The sequence below is a fragment of the Sitophilus oryzae genome, unplaced genomic scaffold, assembly GCF_002938485.1.
Source record: "Sitophilus oryzae breed Bouriz unplaced genomic scaffold, Soryzae_2.0 scaffold_1002_pilon_pilon, whole genome shotgun sequence".
In the NCBI taxonomy this organism is placed as follows: Eukaryota; Metazoa; Arthropoda; class Insecta; order Coleoptera; family Curculionidae; genus Sitophilus; species Sitophilus oryzae.
Genome location: NW_022145619.1, coordinates 85,695 through 106,102, shown reverse-complemented (window position 1 = coordinate 106,102; position 20,408 = coordinate 85,695). Strand labels below are relative to the sequence as shown.

The following is a 20,408-nucleotide window of genomic DNA, read 5'->3' as shown; positions in this document are numbered from 1 at the left end:
TTTTATTTTAAAATATAAAGAATTATGGGGATGAGCCACTTTTGGGACGCACCCGGTATAATAAAGACAGTACCGAGTTAAATAAATGTAGTTTTCATTTTATCCACTTCCTATCACCTTCCTTGCTTTAATCGAACAGATATATGTTTTCTCTAATTTACATAATAAGACATCACTTAACCAGAAAAAAAATTACAACAATTATATTTTTTTTCTCTCCCTGTCGCCGATTCTATTATATCTGTGGAATAGATCCTGTTTTGATTAATATTAGGGGTTGTAAATGTTTGACTAAAATTAATAATTTTTAATTAATTTCAAAAATTACGTAATTTCGACTATAAAATTTCTTCTATAACGTGTATTTTATTATTTTTATCCTTTTTGGACTCTAAGACGTTTTTTCTAAACTTTTATTTAAAAAACCTGTCCTAAATCTTAATAAAATATAAAAAAGTTTAAATACGATATATTTTTAATTTAATTATAGCTTCATTAAAATAAAAAAATTACCCGGCTATGATACGGAGAGTTCAGGTGTACTTGAGAAACGAAAGACAGTGTTGTGTTTCTCGGCAGAGTCGTCAGGGAACGACCGTTACGACAGAGACAACTTATCTGTCGCTCGTGTCGCACTCGTTATAATCTAAAACAATAACACAACAATAACAAGACATTGTCTGACCGCATGTTCCAGCTATTTATGAATGAGATGCTCAGTCTATATTTTATTTTAAGTCTATGGTGATAACTGAAGAAAAATGCCAATGTCCCACTATTTTAGTTTTCGTTACACTGTGCGGCGCGGCGGTTCAAAAGTAACCAAGTAGTTATTAAATAATTAATTGAAAAATTAAAATTTCATGATTTTTAAAACATCTTATTGCTTTAAAAAACGAAATAATCCAATTACCAAAATTCCTTATTAAAATAATGCATTCCTTAATCCATTCATAGTAAACGTTCAAAGTGACCACCATTCATTTCAATGTAGACATCTGATCTTCTTCTCCACGGTCTACGTACCCTGTGGAATGTCTTTGTTGCTGTCCGAATTTGATTGGAACAGTCGATAATGCGTTGCCGTAGTTGCTCTTCAGTATTAATCGGCACTGAGAAAACCAAATTTTTTAAAACCAAAAAAGATTATTTCGTTTTTAAAGCAAATAAGATGTTTTAAAAATCATGAAATTTTGATTTTCCAATTAATTATTTAATAACTACTTGGTTACTTTTGAACCGCCATAACATTCATAAGTTCATATTGATTAACCAGTTAGCAACCCGTCATAGCAAACCCTTTGCCTTCAATTTTCTCGAAAACCATCGCTCTGGGCGATGTGCAACAAGAGTATCTTTTTTGTAGGAAAAAGCATGTAGTTTTCAAAAAATGAACTCACGTTGCAAAAAAAATAACCTCAAAAAAGTTATTCACGAAACAACCCCTACCCTTGCAGAAACTACCCTTTCCGCTTTTCCGAATAATTTTTCAGCATCACCATTTGATTTAGGGTCAAAATTTATGGCAGAGGATTTTTTTTCGAAATTTTATCTCGTTCTTTAAGCCTACAATTTTAAAATCATCTTTCAATGCCCCTTAATATGCATTTTCCCCCTATAGTTATAGGAACTTTTTTTTATTATTTTTAGGAGTACTATCACCCTTAGATTTCCTAAGAGCGACCCGAACAGTATAGCATAATAGCAAGATCACAAATTAACAACAGATGCGAAAGAACACCGAATTACGCGTTCAGGTTTCTGTGACCTTCAGAAAGAGGTCATAGACAATCCGCATCAATGTATAGTTTGGGTTATTATTTGTTTGGGTGAAAATAATCTGCACCAATATGTTATCGAGGCCATACAAAAGGTCCACAGACTTCGAGACATACGAAAAATCAAAGTCCATTTAGCGTGTCTCATAATTTCACACCTTAAAAAATTATTTTTATAGCTATAGCAACTGCAGCGACTATGAAAAAACTGTAATGTGATTTTCATAGAAAATAAGGGCACCTGTAATTCATTTGAGAATGTTATAAATCGCTAAAAGAGGTTTCAAATCTCTTGGATTTCTATTAATATTAAATAAATTTTATTAAAAATTGAACTAAAATTGTTAGTATCATTAAAAACAATTCAAATTCAAAAATTGTATCAGTCAAATTCCCTCATTTAAGGTGTCATCATTTAAGGTTTAAATATTAAAGTAAATATAAATACAGCTCATTCTAAGCTCTACTTATCTTTAAGAAATATTTAAATCATTGTTGCAATTGGGCCTTAATGCCATTTCGAATGAACAATAGTATTAATAATGTACATTATAATAATAATAAATTTTATATCATAGTGTGTACTAAAACTACTAAAACCCTTTTAAATTGATATTATATTAACAACTTTTGTTTTTTAATCCAAAAAAAAGTTACCAATTTTCTCAATCAGAATATTTGCGGTCCTGAAAAGGACCTCCGTTTTCCCATGTCCGTCAAGGTAGGTAATGGGTAAACGGTAAAAAAACAGGATAATGAAATTTAAAAAATTACAAAAATTGTTCAAAAGTGCCTCCCTCTTGCATTAAACAATAACCCAAATGATCATAAAATCCCCTCCACACATTGGATAACATATCAGGGGTGACAGTGTCAAAGGCATTAAATATTTTCTGTCTTAACTGCTCCAAGTTTTTAATTTCTTCATGGCCGTAAATTTTAGATTGTATGTACTCCCATAAAATCATTCACCGAGAAGTCAGGCGAAATTAAATGTCAGTCTAAACAAAACTGTAATTTTTGAAAACTTGTCAAAATTTGGACACACGCTAACTGGACTTGATTTTCCTATGTCTCGAAGTCTGTGGACTTTTCTGTATAATCTCACAGTAATTTAATAGATTGCTCGTCATATTATATCAGCTCGTAGGAGATTAGGAAAAAAAAAGATATTTATAGTTTAAAAAATAATTTATTTAACAAAATTTAATTAAAGACGTGACAAAATAGTTACATTTCTATTGGTTCTATCGGACTTTTTTCGACTGTATAAATCTTTATTTTTTGTACTAACTTTAATGCATAAAATATTTTCAATCTAATAAATAATTTAATGATGTAAATAAGAGGAAATTTCTCACATGGGTGGTCAAATTCTATAGTTTTCATTATATCAAACAGCCTCTGAATGTTTTATTCAGTGCAAAACTCATCAAAATTTAATATAAATAATTTTTCCAGCCCGTCAAAAAAAAATGAACAAATTTTTCCACTTTCATGATCAAAGGCTTTTAAATGGGTAAATAATTTCGAGTTATCCAGAGATTCGGATTCTTTTGCAAATTTTAGACAAATATCACATTGATGTATTTGAAGACCCTTTTTAATGATGTAGTCAAACATAATTAAAGGCATTTTGAATTGAAAACATTTCTCAGAGGCTGTTTGATATAATGAAAACTATAAAATTTGACCACCCATGTGAGAAATTTCCTATTATTTACATCATTAAATGATTTATTAGATTGAAAATATTTGATGTATTAAGGTTTACAAATAAAGATTTATATAGTCGAAAAAAGTCCGATAGAACCAATAGAAAGGTAACTGTTTTGTCACATTTTTAATTAAATTTTGTTAAATAAATGAATTTTTTATACTATAAATATCTTTTTTTTCCTTATAAATAAACACATTTGCATCCCATTTTAAATAAGATATACAAATTACCAAAACTTAGAAATAACAATTCAAAATTTCAACAAAAAATCCTACACGCGTTTTTAAAGAAACATATAACCACGCACTATGTCATTCCAGCAAGCGAATACGACACAGCATAGGTTTCCGGACTAAACGACTGGTGTATTTACACCACTCAATAGGCGTGTCGGGTTTGCCGAGCGGTTTCCGATGCAGTCGCTTTCTTTCGCATCTGTTATAGGTAATTTGTGGTAATAGCAAGACTATTAACTTCAATCTACTGAGGTGTTTGTTGAGGAGACAGTGTCCTGTTAACCCCGTGACAATCCAGAGATTGTTCTTAAAGTAAGAAAGTATTATTTACACACTACTTGATGATAAAAAGATGAAGAGTTATAAATTTGAGTATCTAAATATAACTCAAACATAAAGGATTTATATTTTATTTACATCCGCTATACCATAATACTTTATTACACTAATAATATATGATCTGAGCGGAAACCGGCTGTATAACTGTATTATTTATATAATTATAAACATATAATGAATGATAAGACTAAAATTTAATTATTGTTAGATACCCTAAGCACTATAATTTAAGACAATTGTAATATATTATTTAAAAATTATAAAATAATTATTTTTATACTTTCCTGGGTCTTTTTTATTCCTTACTTCGTAGAAAAATTAAAACCACGTAAAATAAAAAGATTAGCATATACAGGGTCCGGCAATAGTGCGTCGGGAATCTGTAGCTCCTAGAATAAAGTATACAAGCAAAAACCAAGAAAAAAAAGCAAACCTAAAGTATGTACGACGATTTACCAGCAAAGCCACAAAGGCTCTCATGATATGCAGAAGACTGGCGGGAAATAGGTGGGGCTGCGCCCCCAACATTTTGCGCTGGATGTATACCATGATAGTAAGACCCATGATTACTTATGGAGCAGTTGCTTGCTATAGAAAACTAGAGTAACGTAGAGCAAGGCAAAACCTGTGCAAAGTACAGAGACTGGCATGTATCTGCATCACAGGTGCCATGAGAACATGTCCAACAGCAGCAATGGAGGTCATTCTAGACCTAACACCACCGCATATTGTCGTCGGTAGTTAGCCAATGCGACAATGATTAGAATGGTCATTGACGGAAACAGTATTGGGAGAATTTTTAGGTCAGGGGCTTGGAACACCCTCAAAAAGAAAATTCCACTTCTTCAACTCCCAGTGGATGACATATCAAGAATTTACAACTTTGAGAAACACCTCACTGTAGTATTGAGTAATATAAAGGATTGGGAAGAAAGAAACGCTTACTCAGCATATAAAAGACCATCACGTGGTATACTGATGCTTCCAAAATCAAAGCAGGGACAGGGATAGGAGTATTTGGGCCGAAAACCAAATACTCCGAACCAATGGGCACCTACCCCAGTATCCTTCAGGCAGAAATTTACGATATCGAAAGATGCGTACAATTTATCTTAGATAGGAACTATCGAAAACAGGAAATTGCCATCCTATCCAATATAGTCAAGCAGCACTTAACGCGATCAACTCAGTAACCATCAATTCGAAGTTGGTCAGAGAATGCCTAGAGAAGCTCAACAAATTAGGCAAAGAAAATAAAGTCTTCCTACTCTGGGTGCCTGCTCACCAAGGGATAGAAGGCAACGAAAAAGCAAATGATCTAGCTGGGAAAGAAGCGAGCACTCCACTAACTGGACCAGAACCGTTCTGTTTTCCAAACGGGAACGAACTGAAAGCGGAACTGAAGAATCTGGAAGACTCCATCCGTAACTTGGAATGGGTGTCCTCCAACGGTCTAAGACACTCGAGAAAAAGTTCCTCAGAACTTACGACCGAGAAAAATCAAAGGTTTTCCTTGATTTAAGTAAAAACAATCTTCGGATTGTCACAGGGTTTCTAACAGGACACTGTTTCCTCAACGAACACCTCAGTAGGCTGAAGCTGAGACACAACGGCGAATGCAGATTCTGTGGGGAAAATGGGGAAACACCAGAACACCTTATCACTGAGCGCGCCGAGACGACGACCTTTCGTGAAATGAACTTTGGTACGTCTGGTGTCGAGGATGGAGAGCTGGCCTCTGTGGAGCCGTCTCAGATACTGGCTTTTGCTAAAGCCCTGAGACTGTATGATGAGTTATAACGAGTTATAACTCATCATACAGTCTCAGGGCAAGAAAGGGGAACACACAATAGATCTATAAGGTCGCGGTAATTAACTCCCCTCCTAAACATTCTACAATGGTTCTACTACGATGTACGACGATGTATTTCAGGAAAATGTTTTAACTTCTATAAGGTGGCTCAAAAAGTGTACACCTAGCAAGAAGAACGGATAACAGATGGACCACAAAAATGACAGCATGGTACACAAGGAATTAAGAGACCTAGATGAACAGCAAACCTAAGATGGGCCCATGATATTAGGAAATTCGCATCATGTATTTCCCAATACAATAGCAAATAATTTATGGTTTCTATAACGCTCGTTTTTCATCACAGTCTCCTTAATAATGTCTCCGCATATGTATTTTAATTCTTGCATAACCATTTAATTGTCTTTTATTTATTAGTATACTTGATAAACAATAGATTAATATGTATAAAGCAGTCTCCGTTAAAAAAAATAAGGTCATCGTCCTGTTTTGGAATATCTATAAAAAGAAAAATTAACTATTAAAGTTAAAGGTCAGTCGACACCTAACGTTTTAGCTGTTCAGTCAAAACGTATCAAGTAAATACTTGGGGTCAACTTTCGTTTAGCTGAGATCAGTTATTAGAAAAAACAAATTTGTCTTTAAAAAGCTACTGTGAACCACGGAAAGCACAAATTTTCCTGCGGAAATGCGTAATTTCCAAATTTCACACTTTAGAATAACTGAAATCTGCTATAAAAAATACATTTTGCGTTTTTTTAATATTTTTCTGAACATATAAACTCAAAAATTTTCCTGCGGAAATAAGCTGTTTTCATTTTCTAAGGAAATTTATTAGACTTTAGAATAGCTGAAATCAGTTATATAAAAAATAAATATATTTTTGCCTTTTAGAAGCGTTTACAAACTCAGGAAAATAAAAAATTTTCTGCGGAAATGCTTGATTTTCATTTTCCATTTTTGTAAGCATAAATACATAAAAAATTATCTTTTCATTAGTTTTGAACCAAAAACAAAAATCATTTAAAAGTGTCTAAAATGCTAACCAATCTAATAATAAATCTAATAATATTTTTACAAAATCACAGGTAAATGAATAGTTGAAATCAGTTATATAAAAAATAAATATATTTTTGCCTTTTAGAAGCATTCACGAATTGAGGAAAATAAAAATTTTCCTGCGGAAATAAACTGTATCCATTTTCTGAGGAAATTTAATAGACTTTAGAATAGCTGAAATCAGTTATATAAAAAATAAATATATTTTTGCTTTTTAGAAGCCGTTACAAACTCAGGAAAATAAAAAATTTCCTGCGGAAATGCTTGATTTTCAATTTCCATTTTTTTAAAGCATAAATACATAAAAAATTATCTTTTTATTACTTTTGAACCAAAAAAAAATCATTTAAAAGTTTTTGCTAAAAAAATGCTAACCAATCTAATAATAAATCTAATAATATTTTTACAAAATCACAGGTAAATGAATAGTTGAAATCAGTTATATAAAAAATAAATATATTTTTGCCTTTTAGAAGCATTCCCGAATTGAGGAAAATACAAATTTTCCTGCGGAAATAAACTGTATCCATTTTCTGAGGAAATTTAATAGACTTTAGAATAGCTGAAATCAGTTATATAAAAAATAAATATATTTTTGCTTTTTAGAAGCGGTTACAAACTCAGGAAAATAAAGAATTTCCTGCGGAAATGCTTGATTTTCAATTTCCATTTTTTTAAAGCATAAATACATAAAAAATTATCTAATGAAATAATGTTTTATGAACTCTGCTATATCGTATACAATAATATAATGCGAAAAGAAAAAATTGCAATTTCAAAACTACCAGATAAGTTAAAACAGTTTAATGCAAAGTCATTTTAACTCGATTTTATTGGAAAGATGTGTTAAAACAATTAAAAAAACAAACACCTTTTGTGCAATATAAAATGTTTTATTAGGTTTTGTTAGATTATCAAAAGATATGAAAAAGCCAGACAACAGAGACACTGTCTTTTTAATTAGATGTATTTCAAAACACCCAAATGCATCGGCAAGTAAAGATAAAATAAAATATTCTAATAAATGAAGTATTTAGAAGAAACAAAATTGTAGAGATGTCAGCAGAGACAGTCTGTATATGTTATCCCACCGGTATACCGATTCATTTTAATAAGACCTACAAACTATTACGTTCTAATTAAAAATTAAACATTTGCTAGTTGGCGAAACATTTTCATAAGCTGCTAAACTGCCAGGTTGATTCTCATTCATCAACTGGCCAACATATACTAAACATTTATATCCATTGCATATATTGTTTATTGCTATATAAGTGAAAGTGAATTTGGTCCCGGTTGTGACAAGTTTTCGGAAAAACCCGAATTGATAGTGAGTGAATTCCTTTTGAAAAATTCACCAATAACATCATTCTTCGTTTACGGTATGACCAAGAATTTTATGAAACAGGGTAAGTACCACTTCTATCTATTATAATGATACGTTCTATTTCTCTAAAGTTACATCATAGTAATTTTAATAATTGTTTGTATAAGATATTTATCTATCTAAAAGTATACACAGAAAATACAATTTTATATTACAGTTTGATATGTATTTCTTTTATCAAGACTTTGTTTATTAAAATTTTTATGTCCTGTTTCAATAAAATATACAAGGTGTTCCAATATCCCTCTTGTAAGAAAAGATAAGAAAAGATACAAAAATGTTTAGTTTTGGTGTTGTTAGAAACTGGATTTTTCAACGCCTTGTTTTTGAATTAGTTTTTTTGGTAGCTAAAATGCTTCCTACAAGTCACACTGAACTAGTGAGACTAAAATAGTCTACATTTTCGAATTTTACGTCTTTTAAGAATAAATAACAGTAATTTTCGGAAAAAAGTCGAAAAATTGACCATTTTTGGCGATTTTTTTACCAGTTTTGAAGTCTCTTAGAAAATTAGTAATCATGGTAGTAAAATTTTGAAAATTTCTGAGTTTGTAGGAAATTTTATGTAGATTTAGAATATATAATAATTTAATAGCTTAAGAATTTCAGTTTTGCAAGAAACTCGATTTTTCGAACCCTTGTTTTCGAACGATTTTTCAAGGTAACTAAAATCTTACCTACAGGCCTTCTACAGGTCGTACTGAACTCGCCAGGCCAAAATGGCATATATTTTCGTGTTCTACGCTTTTTAAATAGTAAATAACAGTTTAGTTCAAAATGGTGGTGACCTGACCAAAATCAAAAAATTTCATGAGTATGTATGAAAACAAAGGTAAAAAAGTTGACCATTTTTGGCTATTTTTTACCAGTTTTCAAGACTCTTAGAAAAATAGTAAACATGGTTGTAAAATTATGAAAATTTCAGTATTTGTAGCAAATTTTATGTAGATTTAGAATATGTAATGAATTAATAGCTTAAGTACTTCAGTTTTGCAAGAAACCAGATTTTTTAAACCCATGTTTTTCAAATAAAATAGAATAAAAGATTCATGTCAGTATATTTAAAAATGTAAACTAGCTACGATAAAAAAATAATTTATGGCACATTATTTGTTATTAATAACTGTAATTTTTTTGAAGGTTGTTCGTAACTAGTAGCATTAATATATTAAGTACCTAAGTTTTCATTGACATAGGTAATTTTATAGCTTCATCGTCACATACGTAATATTATTTTTATTATGCATTTAAAATAACTTTGTAATACAATTTAATAACCACCATTTTTATGCTTTTAGAAAATTAGTAAACAAAACAATTTAAAAGTATATATAGTTATCGATTTTCGAAAGAAATCAGTACATGTATATTATTTCGTATATTTTTCATTTTATTGATTTTATGGAAAGCACTGTTCATTAAAATGTTGTATCCTATGTTATAGGGGTTGTTTCTCTCTACAATTTTCTGTCTCACAATTTACCGTTTGTGTCCGGGAAGGGTTTATAGTTTCATAGTTGTCGATTTTCGAAAGAAATCAGTACATGTATATTATTTCGTATATTTTTCATTTTATTGATTTTATGGAAAGCACTTTTCATTAAAATATTGTATCCTATGTTATAGAGGTTGTTTCTCTCTACAATTTTCTGTCTCACAATTTACCGTTTGTGTCCGGGAAGGGTTTATAGTTTTCATAGTTGTCGATTTTCTAGAAAAGAAATCCAGTACATGTATATTATTTCGTATATTTTTCATTTTATTGATTTTATGGAAAGTACTGTTCATTAAAATGTTGTATCCTATGTTATAGGGCTTGTTTCTCTCTATAATTTCCTGTCTCACAATGTACCGTTTGTGTCGGGAAGAATAATAGTTTCATAGTTGTCGATTTTCGAAAGAAATCAGTACATGTATATTATTTTCAATATATTTTTCATTTTATTGATTTTATGGAAAGCACTGTTCATTAAAATGTTGTATCCTATGTTATGGGGCTTGTTTCTCTCTACAATTTCCTGTTTCACAATGTACCCGTTTGTGTCGGGGAAGGGATCATAGTTTCATAGTTACCGATTTTCGAAAAAAGAAATCAAGTTTTTGTATATTATTTCGTATATTTTTCATTTCATTGATTTTATGGAAAGCACTGTTCATTAAAATGTTGTATCCTATATTATAGGGCGTGTTTCTCTCTACAATTTCCTGTCTCATGTGCTGTTGTGTCGGGGAAGGGATCATAGTTTCATAGTTATCGATTTTCGAAAGAAATCAGTACATGTATATTATTTCGTATATTTTTCATTTTATTGATTTTATGGAAGGCACTGTTCATTAAAATGTTGTATCCTATGTTATAGGGCTTGTTTCTCTCTACAATTTCCTGTTTCACAATGTACCATTTGTGTCCGGGAAGGGTTCATAGTTTCAATGTTGTCGATTTTCGAAAGAAATCAGTACATGTATATTATTTCGTATATTTTTCATTTTATTGATTTTATGGAAAACACTGTTCATTAAAATGTTGTAACCTATGTTATAGGGCTTGTTTCTCTCTACAATTTCCTGTCTCGCAATGTACCGTTTGTGTCCGGTAAGGATTCATAGTTTCATAGTTGTCGATTTTCGAAAGAAATCAGTACATGTATATTATTTCGTATATTTTTTATTTTATTGATTTTATGGAAAAAACTGTTCATTAAAATGTTGTATCTTATGTTATAGGGCTCTCTCTACAATTTCCTGTCTTACAATGTACCTTTTGTGTCGGGGAAGGGATCATAGTTTCATAGTTGCCGATTTTCGAGAAAGAAATCCCATTACATGTATAGTATTCGTATATTTTTCATTTCATTGATTTTATGGAAAGCACTGTTTATTAAAATGTTGTATCCTATGTTATAGGGCTTGTTTCTCTCTACAATTTCCTGTCTCAAAATGTACTGTTTGTGTCGGGGAAGGGATCATAGTTTCATAGTTGTCGATTTTCGAAAGAAATCAGTACATGTATATTATTTCGTATATTTTCTATTTTATTGATTTTATGGAAAGCACTGTTCATGAAAATGTTGATCCTATGTTATAGGGCTTGTTTCTCTCTACAATTTCCTGTCTCAAAATATACTGTTTGTGTCGGGGAAGGGATCATAATTTCATAGTTGTCGATTTTCGAAAGAAATCAGTAGATGTATATTATTTCGTATATTTTCTATTTTATTGATTTTATGGAAAGCACTGTTCATGAAAATGTTGATCCTATGTTATAGGGCTTGTTTCTCTCTACAATTTCCTGTCTCAAAATGTACTGTTTGTGTAGGGGAAGGGATCATAGTTTCATAGTTGTCGATTTTCGAAAGAAATCAGTACATGTATATTATTTCGTATATTTTTTTGTTTCATTGATTTTATGGAAAGCACTGTTCATTAAAATGTTGTATCCTATGTTATGGGGCTTGTGTCTCTCTACAATTTCCTGTCTCACAATGTACCGTTGTGTCGGGAGAGGATCATAGTTTCATAGTTGCCGATTTTCGAAAGAAATCAGTACATGTATATTATTTCGTATATTTTTCATTTCATTGATTTTATGGAAAGCACTGTTCATTAAAATGTTGTATCCTATGTTATGGGGCTTGTGTCTCTCTACAATTTCCTGTCTCACAATGTACCGTTTGTGTCGGGGAAGGGATCATAGTTTCATAGTTGCCGATTTTCGAAAGAAATCAGTACATGTATATTATTTCGTATATTTTTCATTTCATTGATTTTATGGAAAGCACTGTTCATTAAAATGTTGTATCCTATGTTATAGGGCTTGTTTCTCTCTACAATTTCCTGTTTCACAATGTACCGTTTATTATGTCGGGGAAGGGATCATAGTTTCATAGTTGCCGATTTTCGAAAAGAAATCAGTACATGTATATTATTTCGTATATTTTTCATTTTATTGATTTTATGGAAAGCACTGTTCATTAAAATAATGTTTGTATCCTATGTTATAGGGCTTGTTTCTCTCTACAATTTCCTGTCTCACAATGTACCGTTTGTGTGTCAGGGGAAGGGATCATAGTTTCATAGTTGACGATTTTCGAAAGAAATCAGTACATATATATTATTTCGTATATTTTTCATTTTATTGATTTTATGGAAAGCACTATTCATTAAAATGTTGTATCCTATGTTATGGGGCACGACTGTGTCTCTCTACAATTTCCTGTCTCACAATGTACCGTTTGTGTCGGGAAGGGATCATAGTTTCATAGTTGCCGATTTTCGAAAGAAATCCCAGTACATGTATATTATTTCATTATATTTTCATTTCATTGATTTTATGGAAAGCACTGTTCATTAAAATGTTGTATCCTATGTTATAGGGCTTGTTTCTCTCTACAATTTCCTGTACTCACAATGTACCGTTTGTGTCAGGGAAAGGGATCATAGTTTCATAGTTGACGATTTTCGAAGAAATCAGTACATGTATATTATTTCGTATATTTTTCATTTTATTGATTTTATGGAAAGCACTGTTCATTAAAATGTTGTATCCTATGTTATGGGGCTTGTGTCTCTCTACAATTTCCTGTCTCACAATGTACCGTTTGTGTCGGGGAAGGGATCATAGTTTCATAGTTGCCGATTTTCGAAAGAAATCAGTACATGTATATTATTTCGTATATTTTTCATTTCATTGATTTTATGGAAAGCACTGTTCATTAAAATGTTGTATCCTATGTTATAGGGCTTGTTTCTCTCTACAATTTCCTGTTTCACAATGTACCGTTTGTGTCGGGGAAGGGATCATAGTTTCATAGTTGCCGATTTTCGAAAGAAATCAGTACATGTATATTATTTCGTATATTTTTCATTTCATTGATTTTATGGAAAGCACTGTTCATTAAAATGTTGTATCCTATGTTATAGGGCTTGTTTCTCTCTACAATTCCTGTTTCACAATGTACCGTTTGTAATGAGGAAGGGATCATAGTTTCATAGTTGCCGATTTTCGAAAGAAATCAGTACATGTATATTATTTCGTATATTTTTCATTTTATTGATTTTATGGAAAGCACTGATCATTAAAATGTTGTATCCTATGTTATAGGGCTTGTTTCTCTCTACAATTTCCTGTCTCACAATGTACCGTTTGTGTCGGGGAAGAGATAATAGTTTCATAGTTGTCGATTTTCGACATATATACATTTTCCATTTATACAGGGTTGTTCACTACATACGACACGGAGTATTGTAGCTAAACGATTAGATTTTTACAAATTATAAGTTTTGGGTTCGTTGAAGGACTATTAGAGCTACAATTTAAAAATATTTTTAAGAGATACAGAGTGTCCCAAATAAATAAAAAATATCAAAGTTGTATTTTTTTAAATGGAACACCCTGTATATTATTACATTTTTAGTTTCTACGATTAAAATAAAGGTAAATTTGGTTAAGGTTTATTACACTTAAACCTTACCGTTTTTGAAATATTTTCAATTTTGTAAAATTGCAGTAAAAATTTTAAGGCTTCATTTTTCCAAGGATATCAAAGTTTTGAATACTAAATATTTACTGAAGTCTATTTATTGATCAGTTATTGTGTTGCAATAATAAAAATAACACTACCTCATACAGAGTGTCTAAAAATTTATTTTAAATTATTGCTAGCTTTAAACGGCAATAACTTGTTTAATTTAAATGGAACGCCTTGTATATTTTAGGAGCATCAGATTCAATTAAAAAAAATAAAACTTTGATATTTTTTATTTATTTGGGACACTCTGTATCTTGTAAAAATATTTTTAAATTATAGCTCTAATAGTCCTTCAACGAACCCAAAACTTACAATTTGTAAAAATCTAATCGTTTAGCTACAATACTCCGTGTCGTATGTGGTGAACAACCCTGTATACATTTTCTTTACAGGCATACATTTATATCGAATTTGTATCAAAACCAACAATAAAGAAGGGAGACATAGATTATAATACATAATATAGTTCTTTACAAGTATACAGGTGGTGCCATATAAGAATATAAGCAGCTGTTTGTCTATAATTTATTATAAACCAATAGATTTTTTAGTTTTTTTCTTGACGAAATGGCGAAGGCGACGAATAAAAAAAAATATTGATTTTTTTAATAATTCGTTATTAATTTTTTATAAATCTATTTAAAAAGATATGACAATACAAAATGCACGTTCCCATTACAACTTTTTCCTCTCTACAAGCCGATATTTTTTGATTTTCAATCAGACATTTCGTTTCCGAGATACCGTCATCAACTTTAATTTTTTAAATACGGACCTGGTGTTTTTATTTCATTTTTTAGAAGCTTATAACCTCCCAAATACAACGATTTAGCACACTTACCCCCAATGGCCAATAATTGACAACAATGATCCCAATTACAAAGAGATTTTATAAATATACAGGGTGGTCCGAACTGTATTCCGGAAATTTCGGCAGCATATTCTGCAGATAAAAATAAGTAAAAAACTTCATATAAATATATGTCCTAAAATGCTTAGTTTCGGAAATACAGGGTGTAGAATTTTCATTTTTATTTCGATTTTTTTCAAATAATTTCTGAAGTATGTAACATCAATATTTGGATGAAAATTGGTGCCTGGGAGTTTTTTGACATGAGAAATTCGATTTTGATGTCAATATGACTCCTACTTGTAGAGGGCGCCACCTACATATTTTTTAACTCTGATTTGAAGAGTAGTAACTTTTCATCCGTACCTGTATAAAACTACTGAGTAAAAAAATTCTTCTTACTTCATAAAAAAAGAAAATATAAAAATGCAAAAACAAAAATTGTTTTTTAAGTGTAAATATAAGTTTAAATGACATTAAAAACATTATCGTTTAATTGGCAGGTGGTATTATATTTTTATTTATAATAAACCGACGGTTATTTTGGATTTTTCGCAAAGATCTAGATAATACCAGATATAATTGGAATATAAAAGTAAATGATTAATATTAGCTCGTGATAATACGGGTATATATCACAGACAGGCCTACAGTCTCACATAAACCTGTCAAAATATAATATAAATTAATTTTAACGAAAAACAAATAATCATGTACACGCGTCACTGTGTAAAATTAATTGTTGTTTTTATTGTGTGTGTGTTTTTTTAAATAACAATAATTGTTGTTTAACTTAATTAGAATTTATCTTAATACCTATTACTTAATAGTTAGCTAGAATAATATTTGAAATTGTAATTATTATGGTTTGGTAAATAGTTGCAGTATTTGACGTTTTTGTGTGAATTTTAATGAAAGACTCTACGAAAGCAAATGTTTGTTTATTGTTTAACATATTATCACGAGATCATCTACGTTCATTCATATAAAATGGAAATCATTCATAATAATTCACAAAATTAAAATTGTATTCAAGGTTTTATTTAGAATTGCGTACCTAACAAACTTTTATAGGCTTGGTGCGTTTTCAGTTGATTTCAACCAATTCCGACCGCAGCGCTTCAACGGCAGAAATCAGAAATTATCAGTATTTATTTCACGCCGCTGTAATGTTGATCGCTTTAAAATAATATTGAAATCGTGGCTTTGCCATAATATTTCAGTATTTTCGTTTTTTGCTAGTGCAGTTACTGAGACTATAAAACAGGTACGAGGTTTGTGTGATGTAACGCTGTTTCGGGTAGTAAAAAATAAGTGAAAAGAAATTCGAACTAGGCGTCGTGTTGTGTTTTGACAGTTTCAAATGTTAATAAAATTACAAAAAAAATGTTAACGCGTAAAGGAGAGCGTAATTAGGGCGTTGTTGGGTGCAATAACATTCATACCCACTTGCACCGTTTGTATAAACATTGTTTAAAGGCTAAACAGTGATTAACTATAATGAAATAATATATAATTAATCACTGTTTAGTCTTTAAACAAAGTTTATACAAACGGTGCAAGTGGGCATCAATAACTCAACTTTCCCGGATATTCAAACTCAGCTTCATAGTTTCTCACACCGATTTGATCAAAAGCAAAAATGTATTCAAGCAGTTCGACGAAACAAGTGAGTAAACAAAGTGCTCGTTACATAATCAAAAAATTAAATAGACAGATACTATGAGAGGATAAAATATAATTTACAATATTAATAGTATACATTTTAATCAACTAGTGATTAAATGTTTTATGAACATCTTCTAAAACTATAATTATGTAACTTTAAAAAAATTTGTTTTAGCCAATGACTAAAGAATCCAAGGACAAATAACACCCGAGAGCAAATTGTGACGATGCCATCAAACAGTGCCGTGGCACATATTTTTCTTAACCTAGCTGTTTGAAGCAATATTTATATTTTTTGATAATTGTTTTGACTACGCCTATGGTGTATCATCCTAATTAATTACAAAAAAAACGTATTAAAATGTTAACAAAAGATACAAAACTAGTATCGACGTATAGCACATATCAAGTACATATAGATGTTAATTGAAATTGAAGAATAATTATCGAATTCAATAAGAAAACGCTAAAAAGTTGGAGTGGACTGTTTATTTGCCTATGAAACGTAACTCCTGGTTCTTTCTTATCGCTGCTGCTTTTACACTTGAAAGCTGAACAACTAATCACCATTGTAATAAAGTTTATACAAAGTTTACTACACACAAACTATTAAAAATCGCTAAAATTGTCGCTGGTGACCAAATGATGACTCATTGTTTGCCACGAAAACAACAAAAAAAAAAAGGTCACAAATTCTGCTGCAGCCCGTATAGGGGCGTTACATGTCCTTATATTCTTTAGTCATTGGTTTTAGCCGAAATAGCCTCAATTATTATGACCCCACTAGCAAAACCGGTGAATACTATGCTCGCTACCGTAGTTGAACTCTTCTAAAACGTTTTTTTAGCTGGAATAATAAATTATAATACAAGTTAGACAAATTATAATACAAGTTAGACCTGCTGAATATATCAAAATATCTACTTTTTTTTTATTTTTAGAATATTCACAAATTATACTTTCTAACACTTTTAGAATAATTAAATAATACATTTTTCGTATTCTCACTATTTAAACCCGTGTATTTGTATATACTAGTTGTTTACGATATTCTCCGATGGTGGCAGCACCGGCGGAGAATGCACCAAGCCTATACACATATAAGGAATTTTTTGTTTAATTTTTATCTGATCGAATCACTCATATTATTACAGATTATTATAGTTTTTTTTTGTATAGCTATATTTCGATTTGTTATATAACAAAATTGCCAAGGGAGTTTTTTATTACAATTTTTGTAAACTAAATAAATGGAAAAATAATTTAAAATTTCAAGGCTATTATTAGATAAAAAAATACAACCAATAGGTATGCTCTGTTATGCTTCCTTCAACCATGTATAACTATTGGACAATAAAAACAAACAAAAATAATAATGAATTCGTAACGTCGTAATATACAGAATAAGTAGTGAAGCATAAAATTTACACTTTTTAATACAAAATGTACAGGGTGTCCCACTAAAAATAGCTCTCGGCTGTATCTCGTAAGGTATTAGCCGTACGGCTTACGGAAAAAAATATTTATAACTAAAGGAGCTATGAGAAATTACTGGAAATTATTTTCAAGTTTGCAAAACGGCCGCTAGAGCGCGCAACTGCTTTGGAAAATAAGAAAATAGAATTTTTACCGAATTTTGCTTAGATAATGGGTATTTTAAATAATAGCATCATAATCTTCAGTAAATTTTGGATTTTTCTTGTTAGAACTATTTTCCCCTATCTGCTAAAATAAATTAGTGGGGGAAGTTTATATCTATCTTTTTTAAATGTTAAAAACTCCGGACTGGATGATAAGAATTCAACAAACGAGTGCTTGTTTAAAAGAGCGTTTCTTACTCTATATTACACCATAAAAAAATAATAATAAGTTTTTGAACGTAGACGCTAGGGGGCGTTGCATACGTTGCGTGTTTTTTCATACAAATTAAATACGATAGTATATATGTAATCTTAGCTGATAGTAAAGAGTAGTAAAAGCTTAAAAAGTCAGAGAAAACCGCATCCTGATATCTTCTTTCAAACCGAATATATTAGCAAAATTATAATAAATACCAAAAAATAAGTCCTTAATTACCTTATTTTTACAACGCGGTATCAGTAGCCCTCTTGATTATGCCCATTCTAACAAAAAAATAAGATAGAAATAGTTAGTTGATTTTAAAATCGACGAAATACCAGAATACCATAATACCAGATGTATTATCTAATAATATCTAATAATTAAGATATTAATAACAGTGAACAAGAAACGATGATTTAGTGAAGTCGTGGTAGGCTTTGAAAAAAGTTGCTTTTGACGTAATAGTATATACGTCAAATTGTTATTAGATCAACATTTTGATAGTCTTAGCAGCGTTTTTTATCTTTAGATTGCTTTTTCGAAATGCCCAACAACTTCAACTACTTCAAATAATAAAGGTCAACCATTTCCATAACTGGATATAGTTGAATAAGCTGAAAATGAAGATGATGATTATGCATAGCCCATTTATATTATTTGATAATTATCCTTAAGCTATTTTTCAACAATGAGATTATCTGAAAATAACCAGAAAATTTTAGTAAACCGTTTGACATGCTGGGTACAAAACTGTCGGCTTATTATATTTTTTATAGCATGATAAAGATAAAAACATTTGTATAAAAAATATGTTTTTTAAAAAATCGGACAAAAAAAAAAGATTAAAAAAATTGTGAAACTTACTAGAAAAATGGACATATTTAACATTGCAAGCTAAATAGAACTTGTAACTAGTTGCTTGTAACAAATCTATTTTTTCTTCGATTCTAATCTATTTTAAGTTCGTTTTTTTTATCTTTTTATCGCTTATAATTAGAAACTTTTCTGAGAATTAGACGATTTATTAATGAATTATAGCATTTGATTTGTACTAATACGCTTTTATTGTTTATTTCTATATCTCGAAATAAAAGGTAATCCTAGTATGACATAAGATGCATTATCTGTGAAATTATGACTTCCTTCCATAAAACATGCAAACGTAATTTGGAATAAACAATTACATCAACCAATTGAACCCTATTTCGGTATATATTCGAACTTAAAGAGCTGCAACAAGTCAGTTTACAAAAGACTTAAATCTTCAGTCTTAAGTCTTTGACTTAAATCATTTTATTTCAAGTCTTATCATTGTTTTAAGGACTTAAATCAGTTTAACGTTACTTAAGTCTTTTAGTGACTTAAGTCTATATTTTACAACAGGGGTATGATGGGTTATAGATTGTGTGATGACTCAAGGAAGGGGGACACAATAGATCTTTAAGGTTGCAGTGATTACCCCCCCCCCCTCTTCATCCTACATTCTACATTCTACAAACCTTTTTCTATTTCGAAATAATTTCTTTTTTTAAGTCTTCTTAAGTCAGCTTTCGAAACATGACTTAAAATCAAATGACTTAACTCATTAAAATGACTTAAATCAAAAAAAAAAAAAGTTTACTGTGAGCTTGCATCTCTGGTAATAAATATGTATTTAGGCTATATCAACCGCAATTGTACAAATTTCCTCGATTAAGTGAATAATTGTGTCCTTGCACTTGATAATTTGAGTCCCTCTCTACACTGTGCTGACGTCAGTATTCATCCTGTCAAAAATTTAGGGCACCGAGCAATTTTTATCTGTTCATTGAGGTCGCCATGATCCCTATTAGTTACCTACAATTACATGGAAAAATTGTAGAAAACACTGCTGCATTTATCTTTTATTTCTATGAATTTGTAATTGATCTCTAAAATAGTTAAATATGCTTAATCTTCTACGAAAATTGCAAACAATAAGTGTGGTGGTAATTCTCACAATTTGTGCCAGAGAATATTCAGATTGTAGGTAACCGTTGAAATTTGAATGAAAACCATTATTACAAATTGTAGCAATATTAAATATATTATTGCGTGTTCTAGTGGACCGATTTCAATGATTTTTAAGCAATTCGTAGCTAAATTATTTGACTTTCTAGTATATCTTTCTAAATTTTTTTATTTTATTTATTTGAGACAAAATTTTACA

At 30.4% G+C, this 20,408-nt stretch overlaps 1 protein-coding gene across 1 annotated transcript in view; it reads left to right on the top strand.

Moving 5' to 3' along the window:
- The first annotated feature begins 7,954 nt into the window (after nt 1-7,954).
- LOC115885285 (probable cation-transporting ATPase 13A3) overlaps nt 7,955-20,408 on the top strand; it is a 45,168-nt gene continuing 32,714 nt past the window's right edge. Inside the window, exon 1 of the mRNA XM_030904174.1 lies at nt 7,955-8,354. Within this exon, the coding sequence (XP_030760034.1) occupies nt 8,330-8,354 (25 nt within the window). The 5' untranslated portion in view covers nt 7,955-8,329. The remainder of the gene's footprint in view (nt 8,355-20,408) is intronic.